We start from the raw sequence: 18,901 nt of genomic DNA, 5'->3' as shown, positions 1-18,901 counted from the left end.
ATTTACCTCTCAGTTTCTGCATCAGGACTCTATGACTCAATCCAGACAAGGAAGCATGTGGTAGGGTAGCTGCACATCTTCACAGCTCTCCCTTCTCCTCCAAATCCACACCCCAGTCTCATCCCCCAGTCTGTAGCAAGGCCCTGCTTTGGCTTCTCCTCATACTCTGTCCCCCATTTGCAGAGGACTAAGTAGATCCTGGGGAACACCTGGCTTCCCTGCCTCCTGAGGACTTCCTCAGTCAGTCACCCCTAGCCCAACCCCATTCCTAAGCATCAGCTCCCAATACCTAGAAGCACATTTTACCCAGAATCACCAGTGACCACACCTATCAGGGTCCCAGAAAAATCCTCTATCAGGCAACACACAATGACAACACCCACCTAAGAACCAGAGAGGGCAACAGAAACCAAGGAACAACACACCCACCCAACAAAGAGCAGCACCTAGATTACAAACTTCGAAATTCCAGATGCCTAGATGCCAAATTAGAAAAACAGTCAATAGAAGGCAGGACTGTACACCTCTACTAGAGCCCAACAACCCTATCACAGCAGGCCCTGGGTATTGCAACAGAGCTAAAGCATAAGACACAGACCTTAAGATAGCATTTGTGAATATAATAGAGATCTTTAAAGGGGAAATGAATAAAACCCTTAAAGAAATTTCTGAAGACACAAAGAGTGAAAAAAAAATAAAACAATTCAAGACCTGAAAGTAGAAATAGAATCAATAAAGAAAATCCAAACAAGGCCAGGCATTGGTGGCTCGCCACCTTTAATCCCAGCACTCAAGAGGTAGAGGCAGGCAGATCTCTGTCTACAGAGCCTGGTCTACAGAGCAAGACAGGCTCCAAACCAATACAGAGAAACCCTGTCTCAAAAAAAAAAAAAAAAAAAGACAAGGCAAGGAAAAAAATACACACACACACACACACACACACACACACACACACACACACACACAATATTAGGAGCTCAAACAGGATCCTAAGAGGCAAGAAGGCAATACTCTCCAACAGAAATCAAGAGACAGAAGAAATACTTGCAGGCATTGAAGACACAATAGAAGAAACAGATATATCAGTCACAATAACCAAAACATTAAAAGAACATAGAAAAATATTTTAAAACTGCAAAGGGAAAAGAAAAAAAAAACACATAAAAACAGACCTATTAGAATGACATCTGACTTCTCAATGGAGACTATGGTGGTTTGAAAGAAAATGGCCCCCAAAGGGAGTGGTACTACTAGGAGGTGTGGCTTTGTTGGAGTGGGTGTGGTCTTATTAGAAGAGGTGTGTCACTGTGGAGATGGGCTTTAGGGGTTCATATGTGCTAAGCCACGCCCAGTGAAATAGTATACTTCCTGTTGCCTGCATATCAACATGTAACAGCTCCTTCTCCAGCACCATGTCTCTTTGAATGCTGCCATGCTCCCCCCCCCATGATCATATTGAACTAAACCTCTAAAAAACTGTAAGCTGCAACCTCAATGAAATCTTTTTTTTTTTTTTTTTTTTTTTGTAAGAGTTGCTATGGTCATGGTGTCTCTTCACTGCAATAGAAACCCTAACTAAGACAGAGACTCAAAAAGCCAAAAGGGCCTAGACAGATGCTCCATGGACATGGGCCCAGACTACTATACCCAGCAAAAGTTTTAATTCAATAGATGGAGAAAATAAGTCATTCCACAATAAAATCAAATCAAGCAATGTCTATCGATAAACCCAGCCTTACAGAAGGTGCTAGAAGGAAAACTTCAATCTAAAAAGGTTAACTATACACAAGGAAACACAATAAATAAATAACCCCAGAAAAAGAAAGCACACACAACAATATAATAATATAGAAAGCTACAGGGCTAAGATAAGACTAGCAAGACAGGGCTGGTTTTCAGCAGCCACAGGGAAACTGCAGTACCAAAGTCAAACACCAGAGGGAACCAGAATTTGAGCACCTGACAGAGCCACAATTCCCTCTAACAGGGAATTTGCAATACAACACACACACACACACACACACACACACACAACCATGAAAGATTTTATGGAAAGAAAACAGGTGTAGCTATTCAGGCATATATGACAATGATATATACATATGTACTGGACATAAGAACACATATTATAAAAATCAAATACTGACAGAGCTAACAGGAAAAACAGTTACACGATAGTAGAATTCAATTACCCCATTTCATTTTAATACACATACATATCAGACATTGGCTGTTTCTTCAATAAACAGTCCTACTATATAATCCAAAAGCTATGCTTGCCCTACCTATTACCCAATTATTCTGTTTACATCAGCTTTATTCACAATTTTGACAAGAAAAAAATATTATAGTGAAACATCACAGATTAAAAGGGAAATGATCAAGCCATGAACAGGTAAGGTGGAAACACCTGTTGCTATGTGACTTGACCACATGCTACATGACTCCATATGACACTCTGAAAAACTCGGCAGCCATCAGAAATTCTTTGGATGGAGAGGAATGAGCAGGTAAAGATGGGCTTTTCATGGTGTTGAACTACTTACTCTACATGGTTGCCTTAGTTAGGGCTTCTATTGCTACAATGAAGCACCATGACCAAAAAGTAAACTGGGGAGGAAAGGGTGTATTGCACTTATATTTCAGCAATGATGTGCATCACTGAAGAAAGTCAGGGCAAGAATTCAAATATGGCAGAATCCCAGAGGCAAGAGCTGATGCAGAGGCCATGGAGGGGAGCTGCTTACTAATTTGCTCAGCCCACCGTCTTATAGACCAACAGACCAGAGATGGTACCACCCACCATGGGCTACATCCTCCCCCACGATCGCTGAATGAGAAAATGCCTTACACCTGTATCTCACTGACATATTTCTTCAACCTAGGCTCTTTCCTCTCTGATGACTCTACCCTGTGTCAAATTGACCTATTCAACAACAGAGTTGGACATCAGAATGGAGTCATTAGCCTAATGTAGACACACATGATTATATAAAGAAAAGGTTATAGATGTGTGTATTGCACAGGATAGGATAGACACACATATTCTTTGTTCTGGCTGTTCTGTGAAAGCCTAAAAGACACAGCTCGAAGTATTAGTGAGCACAGCATATCTCACTTGGCTTCTAATATCCATCTTCAATAAAAAGATCCTGGGCTTCTTGGAGAATCAGCTGATTCTAGGATTGGGCAGGAAATATTAGATAGGATCTGGAGATATGGGAAAGAGGTTGAAAGTACTGGCTCCTCTTCCTAAGGACCAGGGTTCAATTCACAGCACCCAGGTGGCAGCTCATAGCTGTCTGTAACTCTAGTTCTTGGGATCTGACATTATCTTCTGGTCCCTCCAGGCACCAGGTATGCACATGACAACAAGTCATACATGCAGGCAAAACACACAGAGAAAATAAAAAGAAATACATCTTCTATTATAAAGAAATGTTATACAAAGAGGATCCTAGAATTCCTTGTGCAGCCAGAAAGTAGAGCAATGCCTTTTCAAAGCAAAAAAGTAAAAACTAAAACTGCTTACCCATCAAAAATATCCCACCACGCTGACACAAATGTGTCAAAGGGACACAGGAACCAACGAAAAGAACATCCCTTGGACAGAGCTAAAATAATGTCAGTAATAAAACAATGTGGAATTACCTCCTAAAGCACAAAAGAGATACCCACAAGTCTATGGCATAAAAGGCAAAATAATATATGGGAGAAAACACTGTGAATTTCTCAACCATGTAGAGAGGATCACCCCACCCCTACTCCCCACTCTAGCCCAGGTTGAAGAGTCATGTCCAGCCACAGAGAAAAGCCCAGAATGAGAAAAACGGAAAGTCACGTCACCGTGAGAAAGACCAACAGGCATTACCTTCCCCAGGTGATGACAATCAGCATCAGGTCACAAAGGTCACAAATCATGTGACAAATGACACTTTGGCTTTGCAATCTTCTCTCCTGAAACTGGTAACTCCAGTCTAACTATGAGAAAAGCACCATTAAGTTCCTATAAGGGTCACACACATTCCTCTACAGAATCAAGATCTTTAGAAACAAAAGAAGTCTGAGGAAAAAGCAGCAAAGAAAACCTAAAAAGATATATACCACATTATTTTGGATGAAAAAACAAGATGAAGGAGGGCAGATAAAATCTTAAATCCAGATAACCTAAAAACTTAGCTAACAGAAATGTTTTAGTTCCTCACAAGTGCCATATACTGCTGGTCAGCAGTGGCTCACGCCTTTAATCCCAGCACCCAGGAGGCAGAAGCGGGAGGATCACTGTGAGTTTAAGGCCAGCCTGGTCTACAGAGTGAGTTCCAGGACAGCCAGGGCTGTTACACAGAGAAACCCTGTCTCAAAAAAAACCTTAAAAAAGAAAGAAAGAAAGAAAGGAAGGAAGGAAGGAAGGAAGGAAGGAAGGAAGGAAGGAAGGAAAGAAAGAGTGCCCTATACAAGCATAACTACTTAAGAGGAGAAAATACTGACCATTTGGAAATTCTCTACTGACCTCTTAACCTTTCTAAGTCTAAAGCTGCTCTCTGAAATCAGTAAGATCTCCTTACAGGAAAGAGAAAAAGATCACATCTGAAGTCCTTGCATTGGAAAGGAACTGTTAAAACAACACTAAGAAAACAAAAACTGAATTCACCTTAAAAGCTGGCCATAGATCTGAATGGAGTCCATGAGGTGTACAGACATCAGAAGGTGTTGAGAGATGGACAAGGCTGGACATTAGTGACTGTTGAAATCACAGTGAGACCCTATCACGTGCACAACAAAATAGCTAAAATTAGGAAGACTGGCCACATGAAGTATTGGTAAGGTGGATCAGAACGTTCCTACACACACTGGTAGGAATGGGAAACAGGTTAAAAAGAAAAAGAAAAAAAAAAAAAAAAACCCTCTGAAAAAACAGTGGTAGTATCTTAAAAACATAAGCCTATCACATGACCAAACTATGTCCCTCCAAAAATACCATTTGTCCATAATAAGATATGCATACAAATGCTCATAGCCTTCTCTGTACTATAATGGACAGTCCTCCAGGACTATCCTCTGTACTATAATGAACAAATGTTGAAACCACCAAAATGCTATCAAACATGATGCTTCTTAACAATAAAAAGGAACAAAGTACTCATGTGTGCATTAGAAATAAAACTCAAAATAAAGCTAATGCTGGGCATGCTGGCTCATACCAGTAACCCTAGTACTTGGAAAACAAAAGCCAGATGACTGTCATTAAGTTCAAGGCCCAGGCTGGTCTACATAGTTGAATTCTAGGCCAGCCTGGGCAAAAGTATAAGGCACTGTCCAAAAAACAAACAAACATACTGGAAAAAGCCAGCCATGAGTAGTTTTATTGTTTTAGAGGTCTCAGTGGTAAAGCACACTGCCCTACACACATCACCAACAGTAAAGAAAAACAGAATACTGTATGATCCCTTTCCAGTAATCTGTGGTGACTGAAGCACACAGGTGGGGACCTGCAGGGCCCAAGACAGACACAGAGGACAAGAGAAAGCCTGCAGGTGAGATCATATTCAGTACTTTGACCATGGTGCTTTCATGAGTATCTGTCAGTCAAAATGTCCCAAACTGACACTTTGAATAAGGGCATGAGAGAGCATGTCAATCAAACCTCAAGGAAGATGAAACAGGCTGCTGGAGCCACGTGTGTGAGGGGGAGAACAAAGTATTTCCTTGTAAAGGGGCTAGACTGAAAGCAAGGGTATAATCCAGACACCACAGGACCAGGCCTCCTGGTGCACTGCTCCACAAACGCTCCATTCTGACTAAGGAACTTGCCTAAGAAGTAATCAACAACCACATGGAGCACACCATTTGCGTACACTTTCCACACCCCAAGTTTCTCAAAGAAAAAGGAGTACACTAAGGAACGTTCTGTCCCAAGCTCCTGCTCTACCATAGCCCACAGAGCAGCACTCGATACACAGCCTTGTCTGAGCCTGCCTGCAGCTGTGTGAAGAGCAGTATCATCATTGCTCTGAACTGTTAACAGCAGCGATCAGTTAATTACACACCAACCACTGAGGTATGAAATCAAGAGCACATAAGGATAAAACCAGACACTTTATTTGTTCAGAATGCTCATTTTTAAAGTTAGCTGAGATGAAAAAACGGTTTATATTACAATTAATTTGTGACCATACAAATTCCATATTAAGAACAAACAAAAACGAACTTGCATGTGAGTAACAACATGTACATCGCACCATCAGTGACAGCTTTCTTACAACTTAAAAACCTTTTCTTTGAAACATGGAAAGATAGGAGACCCCTAGTGAGTTCCATATGCAGCTGATAGGTGCTTTAAAACACTTTCCCATATCACAAATTATACAGTCTTAATATTGGCATTGAAATAAAACGAAACAATCATATCATTGTTGACTTCAGCTTTTCACCTTTCATTTTACATATTCCCTATCAGCCACACAGTTTCCTGTTCTTTAGGGTGCTGACAGGTCTTCATCTCTGTCAGCTCAGCATTGCTCCTGCTGTAGCATCCACCCTCGGACACATCCTTCGCTTTGCCATGTAGCAGCAGTGAAATCTGGTAGTGTTGAAATTCACTATTTCCAGTTATTTTAACTGCAGGACCACCTTAAAACACAAATAGGGAGAAGAGGCATCAGGTTAGATATAATGAAGCTGCTTCTGCTAGATAAACCCTGAACACAGCTATGAAGAGCAACAGGCAAATGAAGGCAGGTTCCTGCCTGCCAAGATCCCTGCTCAGTTACTCAGCACTGGTACCACACCCACTTCTCACGGGCAACTTCATCCGAAGGCCACCAGGCTTCCTTACTGGACATTAGGATCAATCGAGAAGGCAAAATTAAAATGTGAGCAACTGTGGAGAATACTAGAAGGTGACACTTATTGGGGCTTAAAAGGGACGGAGGATCTAGGAGACCTAGAGCAGCCAGGAAGATGGCCGAGAAAACCTGGGAGCGAAGGCCTGCGACTAGCCCTCGAGAAAAGCTGCTCGATAACATGCAAACACTGACAATGACAGTCACCTGCCGGCTTCCTCACAGTCAGTTCCTGCTGTTTAAACACTGTCTTCTCACATACTACACACCGGGACTGGCTGCTAGAGTTCAGACACAACTGCAAATGTGAGGATGTGCAGCGTCAGCCCATCCTAGCCCATCTCAACTTGATTTTTCTGTAACAACAGTTACATTTCATCTGCCACACTGGGAAGGAACATTACAAAGGCAACTGTGTAACATCTGTCCATCCAAATAAGACATTTATTTTTGAGAATCAGGAAGATTTTAATTAGAGAAACCTGAGAATCAACTAATATCATGGTCTCTAGGGTAAAAATTTCGTTTTTAAGCTTAATGAATACTGAAAGAAAACAAAAACTATGGTTGTAACAGCACTGCTTCTGTTTCAGGAATAACTAGATAATTAATTCAGAACTTGGTAATTGAACACTGTAAGTTGTAATTAACTCAGCATTTAAAGTAGAGGTCAGAACATCCCAAAGAAGTATTTTCTGTGTTTGATAATACGTATCAGGAAAATGAGATACATTAAAACCCCTCCAGGGAGTGAGAGCAAAGGGGTCAAGACCAGGCTGGAGAAACCCATGGAAACTGCTGACCTGAACAAGGGGGAGCTCATGGACTCCAGTCTGATAGCTGGGAAACCAGCATAGGACTGACCCAGATGCCCTGAATGTGGGAGGACTGGGCAGTCTATGGGGCCTCTGGTAGTGAGTGGATCAGTAGCTATCCCTACCCTAGGACACAAAAGGACTTTGGGAGCCCATTCCACATAGTGGGATGCTCCCTCAGCCTAGGCACATGGGGGAGGGCCTGGGCCTGCTTCAAATGATATGACAGACTTTGAAGACTCCCCATGGAAGACCTCACCCTCCCTGGGGAGCAGAAAGGGGATTGGAATGGGGTTGGTGGGAGGACAGGAGGGTGTAGGAACTGGGATTGATATGTAAAACCAGCTCCAGAATTCAAAGGTCTGCTGATACTTGCAATTCAAGCACACACCTTATTAGCTGCCTCCAAGGAACTGATTAGACTCTGCAGCTCCTCTTTACTCATTTCAATAGAGTATGGTTTCACTTCACCATTCTCCTTCACATCCAAGTGAAGGTTTAAAAGTGGCATCTGTAAAGTGGCGATCTTGTCACTTGAAAGCGCGAGCTGTTAAAATCGAGGAAGATGATAAACAGTAAGTCCAACTACACACAACAAGCATCAGAGTTGGCTAGAGCACATGGCCCGTCTGCCCGCAAATTCTGGGAAAAGGAGAGAGAGAAACACAATTCCAAAAACCAGGAAGAGAAAGGAAAGGTGACAACATACAAGAAGTGGGCAGGATGAAAGGAGGCAGCACTTTGTCAAAAAGCTGAATCACAGTCTGACTAAACAAAACGTTCTTTATTGTGCTCTATTAGAGGGACTCAGAAGTGATGAAAGTGCCCAATACAGCAAGAACCAAGCAGAATTATTAAAGAGGAGATTCCACGATGACAGTTCATGCATCAAAGACTACAATTATTCAGAAACTTAGAAATTAAGTGACTTAATTCATGATTGGCTATCAGACTGCTGATGACCACAATATCAAGATACTAACTGAAGGACATCTAGTCTTCTGAACATAACTATGGTATCTGCAGTTGGCCTTATCGTTGCCAGGCACATGGTCTCTAGTGTCTCAGTGAAATTTCACATTTTAAATTTTAATTTAATTTAAATTCCTGGTAGTTCTTCTCTGGCAGGGGTCCTATTTGTTTAAATATCTAAGTCTGGCAACCAAGACTAAGAGACTGTAAAGCTAACGAAAAAGACCGCATAGTTGAAAACAGCACCCACAGGTACCTTCCCCTGCTTGAAGGTACAGCACCTTTCCCAACAAAATGGAAGACTGAAGCCTAACAGCTGAGCCACAGTTTAAGAAGCAAAAATAACCAAATGTCCTACATGAATGCTATACTAGCAACTCTCCCCTACCATCCATATTTACATTAATATTAAATGTTTATTTAAATGAAAACCTTTTATTTAGTTTATCACTGGTTAATTTGCTTTTTATCATTTGGTCCATCAGTATAACAAGTATTGAGTATTTCCTATACTTAAGTATTATGTCTATATAATAAGCATGTTAAAAAAAGAATCTTAAACATGGTTGAGTCACAGTGAGAGCCACAAAACCCATTTCACAACTGAGACAACTTTGTCTACAAGAGGCGATTTCTACAGTTATGAGCCTACCTTACCAATTTTCCCAACTTTCAACTTCTTAATCAAAAAAAACAACAGGAAGCACTTTCTAGATCTAAGACCAGGCTAACTAAACTCGAATCAGGACATATCTGTTTTCTGTCTACTAATCTGGTACCTTAAAAGAATAGAAAGTTGTTCTGAAACTGTTCCCTCTCTGCTCAGCACAGTGCTATATGACACACAGTGTCCTCTTACGCATAGTGCTATATGACACACAGTGTCCTCCTAGAAGTAAAATAGTATGTAGCAATTTTGGAAAGCATCTAGAAGACTCTTGCCAAAGTTATATGCTATATACACACTTCTTCATGTCTGATTGATAGGTCTAGGAAAATTCATTAACAGTACAATGGCACCACACATGGTCTGGTTGCTTTGAATGTTCTTGCTGTCCAAATTAATACAAATCCAGTAACTTATATGAGCTTTGCTATTACCTTGGAACAGTATAGCCTCAAAATAACAAATTTTAGAAATTTTAATTTAAAAGAATAAATCTAACCAACCAGATTCTTACCTTTAACTGCCAATCAAAATCCTGTAGCTGTGCACAAGAAATATCAACTATTTCTCCCAACAAGGCCTGCTTGATCTCATTTTTCCTGCTCTTTAAGCACTTCATAACTGCTTCTTGATGACATGAATTCAGTTGGTTCAATTGCTGGAGTGTCTGAAAATGCACACCAATGGTTAGGAGAGTGAATGGGACCACCTGCTTCAAATGTAAAAAAAAAAAAAAGTGCCCATTCTTTTCCCACACACTTCTTTAAAAAATGACAGTATATGAAAAAGTAATACTTTAATAACTAGGAAAGCATAAGCTGAGAATGAGTAACCCTGACAGATCTTAATAAGTTCCTGCCAGCCAGATACAGCCCAATAATCTAGAGATTCAGTGCAATCCACACTAAAATCCAAGTTTTCTACAGTTGACAAGATGATTCTAAAGTATATCCGAAGACAAGCAAGGAGAGCCAAAGCAACCTTGAGGAAAAATGATGCTGAAGGTCTTGTACCAGCTGATATCAAGAACTAATGTAGCATATCTTTAATGCCGTGGTAATTAAAACAGTATAGAAATGAAAAAGGCCACCACAGAGACTAATAGAATCCAACCAAGAGTCTGAAGAAAATCCCCACACATGACCACATGATTTATTACCAAGGCTGACAGTAGTCTTGTGAGGCAAGGACAGTCATTCCAATAGATGGCTCACATTCAATGGGCTACTATGCAGAAGAAACTGAGACGGCCCCTGCCCCACACAAAAGTATTAATTCAAAACATCTGAGAGAAGATTACAGAAGCTAAAACAATCAAGCCTCCACATGATACCCTACAAAGATACCTTCCTATTTCCCAAATGTGACACGGATAATACTAAGCACTGCACCAAGAAATACTGGGAAACTGGATTTCATTAACTTCAGAACTTCTATTCAGCAAAAGCCCCACTAAGAGAGCGAAAAAGCAAGGGATGTAACAGATGATAACTAGAGTCAAAGAAATGCATATCTACAATACCATCCAAGTCACCATGACAAATACATAGAACTCCATTTGTTAAAGTAAATAATTCATAAATTTGCACAAATAATTCTTGACAAAGTTGAAGAAGCCACGCCCCATGAGATCCAATGTTACTGATCTAATCCCAGCGACCAAGCTGGTTGCTTTCTTTTGTATACTTTAAACCTGTTTCAGTGGGGGATGGGGGGAGAAACCAACTAAAACAAAACTGCAAAGACTCTAAAACTTTAATTCAAACTTCCACTCACTCAAAATTAGATGTTTCAGTTGCTGTATCATGTATTCAGTACCTACTGAAGACCTGCTTGGCTCCCTCCCCTAGAAGCAATGTAAAAAACTCTAGGCAGTTTTTTTTTTTTCGGGTAAAGAAACCTGAAGTGAAGTTACCTCTTCATCTGAAAAGTTTTTGCCAACTACAGCTTTGAAAAACATGCTCACATCTTCCAGAACGAGCTTCCATTCAGTCAAATCCCAAACGTTGTGATAATCATGGTGGGCAGGGTAAGCTCGACCACACATGCCATCAATTATTTTGTGAAGAAGCTAGGGAGAAAAAGGAAATAAAAAGTACTTTAAAGTAAATGACAAGATGGATTTCCCTTCCTTGCAGAACTGCCCCCTTTTATAAAGCCCACTGAGACAGAAAGGTAACAATTTTTGAGATTTATTATTGGGTTTTTAAATTTTTTTTCATATTGTTTGGTTATTTGGGGGATTTTTTGTTTGTTGTTGTCGTTGTTGTTGTTTTAGTTTTGGTGATGCTGTTTGAGACAAGGTCTCATTCCTATAGTCTAGGTTGGTCTCAAACATATGGCAATCCTCCTGCTTCAGCCTCCCAAGTGCTGGGGTTACAAGTATAAGCTACCAAACCCAGCTAAATTACGATGTCTTTTAGAAACTAAAATAATATTAAAGATACACTGTTGTTTTTTCCAGAAATCCTGAACAGAAAATGAACGGTACATTTAAAAGTTTCCTGCAGGGTCCCAGGGCATCAGTTTTAGACCAATTAACCAAACATAGTTTGACTTTCACATCATAGCCTCCCACTGAAGCTCTACTAACCCAACTCTGCTTTGCCTCCACTCACATCCCTATTCACTCTGTGTTGCTCAGAGAAGGCCGTGGCCATGCTTTCCTCTTCTACGTTCCCTCCCATCTACACCACCAGTGACAGGAATCATGTCACCTTAACAAAACATGAAGACTGAATTTGAGACAGAGCTGGCTAGTATGCCTCCCTGTTCCATTAACTCCTAGTTTTATTTAAATTTTCTGCAATTCAAGTATAAGAGAAAAATGTCATCTGCCCACCTAATGTTGTAAGGGTATGTCAGAAACTCGACCACGCTAGGCTGGTACAGAGCATCCGAAGATCAGGGGTCTGCTTTGTCATTGTTCCTAACGCTGGTACCACTACTCCCACAATTCAAGCCTTCAGTGTTTACAGAGTATATATCGGACCACTACCACAGAGAATCATATTCACGTGGTACTGCTCAAGTCACATTTGTATCCTGCAAACAGAGCATCTACATCCAAGTAACTGGGAAGTAGTATTTAGCTAAAAGGCTTTGGACACCAATGTCTTAGATCTTAATCCACACAATGGTAAATAGTTAACTCCCCACTGCTACACCACACTAATGAGTACCAGACCCATCTGCACACACTAGGTAATGCGCAGTAAAGCTCTATGTTTATTCATCCCAAGCTTTTACATGTATTTCTTCTCCCATAATGTCCTATGATAAAATAACACCAAGAACTCAAACAAAAAAAAAAAAACCTGTAAATTTCAGCCTAACTATATAATCAACAGTTCACTGCTTTTATTATATAGAATGAGAATACAAAAAAAAAAAAAAAAAACACATCTAATAGCTACCATTCTCAATGAACCCCTACCTAAGTACCAAGCACTATTCTCGTACACCATCCAACTCTGTGAGGTAAGCATTGTGACTGTTCTCATTTTACAAGTGAGGAAACTGGGGGGTAAGTAATGCTCTATCATAACAGAGCTCAAGTCTATTACCTCCTCCAAATACATACATAAATAAAGGATGTGACATGGGAGAGTGGATATGAAAGATGTTCCTAGTGAGGACAAAGAAGCAAAAATGGGGCTTTGCTAAAAGGTGAGTAGCTGGCAGGCATTCCCAGCCACAAGCAAGGAGCACACACAGGATTGAAACTAAAACCACACTGCAGGTTTGGGAACTGCAGCTAACGAGAGGTAGGGAAGGATGAAAGGGCACAAGACCTTTGAAAAGGAGAGTAAGAATCAAGACCTCCCATACAACAGAAACAAGCCAAGGCAACGGGTGCTCAACTTGCATTGAGTGTTTACATGATTTTTCCACGACTTTGCCAAGATATTAGAAAAGGAAGAAAGAGTGTGAGACTAAGAGATTGTGGGGGGCTATATACAGCAGAGACAGTGAATAGGTAAAGAAAGTTGGAAGGGGGGAGTCCAAGGAGGATTTCCTAAATAGAGAGGCTGGGCAAGGAGGGTGGTGCCACCAAAACAAAACCAGGACAGGTAAGAACGTTAGCAGGAAAAGAGGAGCTGAACCCCCAAACAAGGGATTCTCCACAGCTGTGGCAGAAGGCAGAGGCTGGGGAGGAAGATGGCCAGATCCACTGGGGATGGACCGTAGTAAAGTTTTGGCATCTCTGTAAGGAACCACAGCAGGCGTGAAAGTTCAGAGACTTGGTCCACACATCAGAGCATAGGCTTTAGCTACGGCCCTGGCTAGCTGGAAACCACTAGCAAATAACTCAAATATGCGGCTGACATTTCACTGTTCTCCTTTGTAAAAATCAAAGAAAATGTTTATGATGCATTTTCTTGACAATGGAAAGAGTGAAATTCAGTTCTTTCAATCTCACCTACTTTATCGCCACTACAATCTGAGCAGAGTTTGGGAAGGAGGGCCACAATCCACTTAGAAAAGAAGCTTGGCATGGGCAAAGACTGGGTGCCACCACCAAACACTTCCACCGGAGCCTGACTGCAAGGAAAGCCTGGCTTTGTGAATTTGCTTTCAGCGGCTGCAATCACCTTTTGGCCACAATAAAAAGAGGCTGGTAGCCAGTTACTTTCTGGTTAGGAGTCGGTTTCAGCCGCCCTTTAGCAGACAGTTCCGCCAAGATTTCACCACATCCTCTGTCCCACATAGAAATGGGTGCGCAGGGGACGATCGGGAGGGCTGACCTCAAAGAATGAATGACCAAGGGCTCCGCCACCACAGCTTTCTAGATGCAAGAACCTACACGCTCCCAGGCCAGAGACACCCCCGGGTCTCGGGCAAATTCTCTGGGCAGCCACTCTGTCCCCAGAAACCCAGGACTAGACGTCCCAATGCCTCCCTCCCACACTCTCCCCGCAACCCCTCACCGGGGCGCCCTGCTCCGAAGGCAACTTCTGCAGCCGCCACAGCGGCGGCGTCTCGCCTTCCGCCTCCATCCCCGAGAACCAACGCCGGTCACATGACAGGCCCGCACCTTAGGCTTAAGCCAGGACTCGCCCACGTGACTTTTTAGAGGGCGGGGCCGAAGAGCGGACACAAAGTCCTCGTGCGCATGCGCAGAGCCTCAGCAGTGGCTTTCCCGGTAGACTGGGGAATGAGTCTTTCTCTCTTGGGAGGAAGTGCCTTATGTGTCTACTTACTATTTAAAGGAAGATTTACAGGCCTCAGCTCGATTGCTCAGAGACCGATCTCGTGATCTTTCTTCACTCTACAAGAAATCATCCCAGTAAGGGTAGCCTCAGCCTGTATTTGAGTGAGCCAATCTCTTACTAAAGGATTTTGACCTCAAAGGCAATTTAAAGTTAAATTCTTTGTCCTATGAAGATACTAGTTTGTTCCCCATTTGCAAACAACAAACGCGATCCAAAATGGAGCTCATAAAAAAAGGAAAGCATAGTTAAATGTGAAAATTCAAGTGAACGGCAAATATGTCCAAAATGTTGCATGACATATTCTTAAGCTAAAAGTGTCTTTGTTTTGTTTGTTTGTTTGTTTGTTTTTTAACCTGAAATTCCTACTTAACTGGGTCAGCTTTTGTCCACACCAGGACCTTGAGCAACTTGACCTTGATAAGGTTCTGGCCCAGGGCCTTGTCATGTCCCAACACTAGCTTAGCTGTACAGGACTTACCATCACCTCTCTGTCAAACAGCTAGAAGGCCTCCCTACATTCTAAAAGTGTGGTGTTCTTTTACCTTCGGCTAACCTTCTCTCTTTATTGGTGTCTCCCAAAAGGGCTGTCATTCCACTCGGCCAAAACAGAAAAAGCCATATCACTCAAAACCCATCCCAACTACTTCTGGTGTGTGTCTCTCTCTCCCAGATGCTTCTGATGCTCTATGGTTACTTTCTATCAACTAGTTGCTAACTTGGCCTCCTGAGCCAGGGTTATTTTCAGGATTCCCATTGTGATCAAGTATCCCCCAATAGTCTGGTCCTCCGTGAAGTCCCACATCTTGACCACTCAGGTCTTCGGGACTTTTCCCCTGAACATAATAGTGAGGATTTACCAACACTGTTAACAGCTACCAGCCAAATACACCACGAGGCTCCAACTAGCAACATGCACCTACTATACATGTCTGCTGATTCAGATTTACATGGGGGAAGGGAGAGGAGGTGAGAGGTAAGCAAGCTAATCAAGAGCTTTTCAACATATTACCACAACCAGATTAAATTAAAGAGTATAATTCTATTTGGTTCTGGTGGCACACTCCTTTAATGTCAACATTTGTGAGGCAGAGGCAGGTGGATCTTGCTGTGTTCATGGCAATACATAGTGAGTTCTAGGACATTCAAGGTTATTTAGAAAGACTCTGTCTCAGACAGACAGATCTGTAATTTCTAAGTTACATCTAAGGAGGTGGGACTATTTAAGGCAGCCTCTAGGGTGCTCTAATTCCCATCTATTACAGGAAAGGGCAGATCCATAACTTTCTGGGATCCCCAGTCTTAATTTTATTATTTCATCTGGAAAAGACTGACTCTTTACAGCTAAAAATAGACTGCCTGAGAAACCAGGGCAGACCAGGATTGGAATATTCCTCCCTGGGGTATGCCCTGATCAATAAACTCTTTAATGAGCTGAATTATAGGTCTGAATGGTGCTCAAAGAACATAAAACTGAATTAAATGGAACAGAATGGTGCCCGTGATGATTTGTTTTAAATTGGGATAGTTTGATGGCTGCTTCTACTCCAGGGATGCATCTGGATGAAGAAGAAAGCAAGTCATTCCTCTGTTACATAAAAAAGTTAGCTTCTTTGACTCTTCATCTCACTAGATGATACACCCTTGTGATTGCTTCAGAGAAACTCCTGGACAAGATTAAGGAAATAGCTAGAGCTTCCTGCTCTAGAAGAGTAGTCTGTATGTTACAATCCCTCATCAATAGAAGTAAAGTTTTAATGGTTTCAGAACATAGGTTTTGGCTTTCCCCAAACTCTGTGGCTTCATTCTTTTACTATCTGTGACCTGACATTAGCTACAGACAGGAGAGCTTCTGACAAAAATTCTAGAAACAAAGAGAAGATATTTAGTCTTTATTTTTTTAATTTAAAAGAATAATTAAAAAATAAAATTTTTAAAAACTGTGAGTTTCAGTATTTATATTCTTCATTCAAACCTGTCTTTCAGGTTCTGCTTGAAGAGATTTGTTCATCTTAATTAGATGTGTTGTAATACATATATAAAGCTAGCTGTAGTCTAAATAAAATAATTCCCATTCATAAACTAGGGAAAAGAAAGGGGCTTAAAGTTCAAAAATCATTTAATTATTCTCTCATAACAATATGAGAGATTATATTACATTGGCATTAGTTCTATTGCATTTGAGAGAAGTGTTTATGGCAAAGATAAGGAAGACACAGGGTTTTATCCTGTCTGTATAAATCTATACAGAGTTGGCCTCCTCTAAAAGCAGTTTCCTAGAAAGTCACCAGATGTGTGTATTATGTATCACTCCATTCCAGTAGGTGGGCTTAGTAAAATCCATCTGTCTTTGAAGAATTGATATGTAATTAAGGTTTGTTAACATTTCCTATTTCACTAGTTTTTGTTTTAAAATATAGCCTGGCCTGTTGGTGGTGGCATACACCTTTAATCCCAGCTCTTGGGAGGCAGAGGTGGGTGGATCCCTGTGAGTTTAAGGCCAGCCTGGTCTACAGAGTGAGTTCAAGGCCAGTCAGGACTGTTTCACAGAGAAACCCTGTCTTGAAAAAGAAAATTGTAAAATATTCTTGTAGTTTAAGGCACCTGAGATCTTGTCTAAAAAAGGTCTTTGAATAGGTACTTGGATGTTAAAAGGCTTCTGGAGATAGCACACTGTGGTTATTTCAGCGGAGCACTAAAGAAAGCAACTCTAGGATTTTAGACCTAGATCAAAGGATCACCAGCCTATAATTCACACCACCAGAGGATCTAGGATACAAGGTGTATTCTAAGAGATTCATATAAAGTCCCTCACAGAACTGGTAAGGGACAAGTCCCCCAGAACTCAGGGGAAGTGGGGAGGGGCAGCGAATGGAGAGAGAAGTAGGAGAAAACAAGGGGGAGGAAAGGAAAACATTTGCGACCAGGAAGATTGAGCCTGGTTAGGAACAGAAGACAGGAAAGAGAGAGAGAGACAAAGAGAGAGAGAACATAAAAGAGGGAGCCAACATTGGTTTGAAGATAAAATTGAACACAAAGGAAGTCTAGAGAACTACAAGAAAGATTGCTGCCAACTAACAATTTGAGCTTCCGTGGAAAGGCTACCATAAATGCCCCTCCTGGAGAGTAAGATCAACAACTAACTTATCCATGGAGCTCTCAACTAATGCCTGTTGGAAACAGGAGCAAACACCCATACATAAACACTGAGTCCAAGTAGAACCCAGATGGAGATGGAGAGGACAAGACCAGGCTGCAGAAACACATAGAGACAGCTTACCTGAACAAGGAGGAGCTAATGGGCCACCAGACTGATAGCTGGGAAGCCAGCATGGGACTGACTCAGGCCCCCCTGAATATGGGTCTCAGCCAGAAGGACTGAGCAGTCTAAGGGACCTCAGACCAGACAGTGGAGCCAGGATGTATCCCTGGTGCACAAAAGGACTTTGTGAACACATCCCCCATGGAGGGATAACTGCCTTAACCTAGAGACAGGAGAGAAGCCCTAGTCCCTACTTCACATGACCTGTCAGACCTACATGACCCCAACTGGATGGCATTCCCCTACATATGGAATTGTGGTGGGGGGATGGGAGGGGAGGGTGGTTAGAGTGCATGTGAGAGGGCAGAGAGGGTAAAAGGGAAGGAAGGAGGGAGGGAGGAAGGGAAAGGGAACTGGGATCGACATGTAAAATAATAAATTAAATTTTTTAAAAAAATGCTTTGACTCCAAAATTTAACTTCAAGGACAAGTTGCTGGGGAAAAGGATTTCTATTTTTGTTTCCACAGAAAATCAAAAGATGTGGATTCCTTTCAGACTAATGTGGTTTGATCAAGCCAGACCACCTGAAACAGAGTACCAGGTGATCCTACATTCAAAACAGCTGGACAAAGCAGCCTTACAGACTACAGCCAGGATTTCTGAATCTTCTTCAAATCCCCCATGACAGTGCCCCTTACCAGCAGGAAGTAGTTTGGAAAGAACAACTCCCAAATTCCCTAATATTGTCTATAAATGTTTGTTTTCATTTAAATGGACTTGGTATATAAAATAAATTAAAAAAAAGAAAGCAACGCTAAATGCTCTAAAATTGCACTGTTAAGATGAAACACTTGAGTAAACTGTCACTTTAGACTTAAGAGACAAATACATGTCATATCCCCAGGGTTGTCCTTAACATGACAAGGGCTCAGTTAATCTTTCTGTGAATGTTGTCATCCCTTGAGATCACTGTGCTGAGAGCCCCCACAAATGTGAGCTGTTAGGATCCCAGCCAGCACTTCTTAATTAAAGAAGCCCACAAGTCAACCAGGGAGTTGTTGAGTGATTGAGTTTTCATATTCAATCTCCTACACTTAGTGTTTTTAAAGTGGCTTTATAATTTACATGC

General features: G+C 41.5%; 1 protein-coding gene across 1 annotated transcript; it reads right to left on the bottom strand.

The window, feature by feature from the left end:
- Window positions 1-6,083: 6,083 nt before the first annotated feature.
- On the bottom strand, window positions 6,084-14,342 carry Commd8 (COMM domain containing 8). Its single transcript, XM_051198327.1, has 5 exons — window positions 14,228-14,342; window positions 11,212-11,367; window positions 9,811-9,963; window positions 8,049-8,204; window positions 6,084-6,630 (listed from the first exon to the last, which is right to left on the bottom strand). Exons 1-5 carry the CDS (start codon window positions 14,294-14,296, stop codon window positions 6,610-6,612), a joined length of 555 nt encoding a protein of 184 aa, XP_051054284.1. The 5' UTR covers window positions 14,297-14,342; the 3' UTR covers window positions 6,084-6,609.
- Window positions 14,343-18,901: the final 4,559 nt, after the last annotated feature.

This window comes from Phodopus roborovskii, unplaced genomic scaffold (genome assembly GCF_943737965.1).
Source record: "Phodopus roborovskii unplaced genomic scaffold, PHOROB, whole genome shotgun sequence".
In the NCBI taxonomy this organism is placed as follows: Eukaryota; Metazoa; Chordata; class Mammalia; order Rodentia; family Cricetidae; genus Phodopus; species Phodopus roborovskii.
Note: the sequence above shows the minus strand (reverse complement) of the source record. Positions and strands in the feature narration are given on the sequence as shown.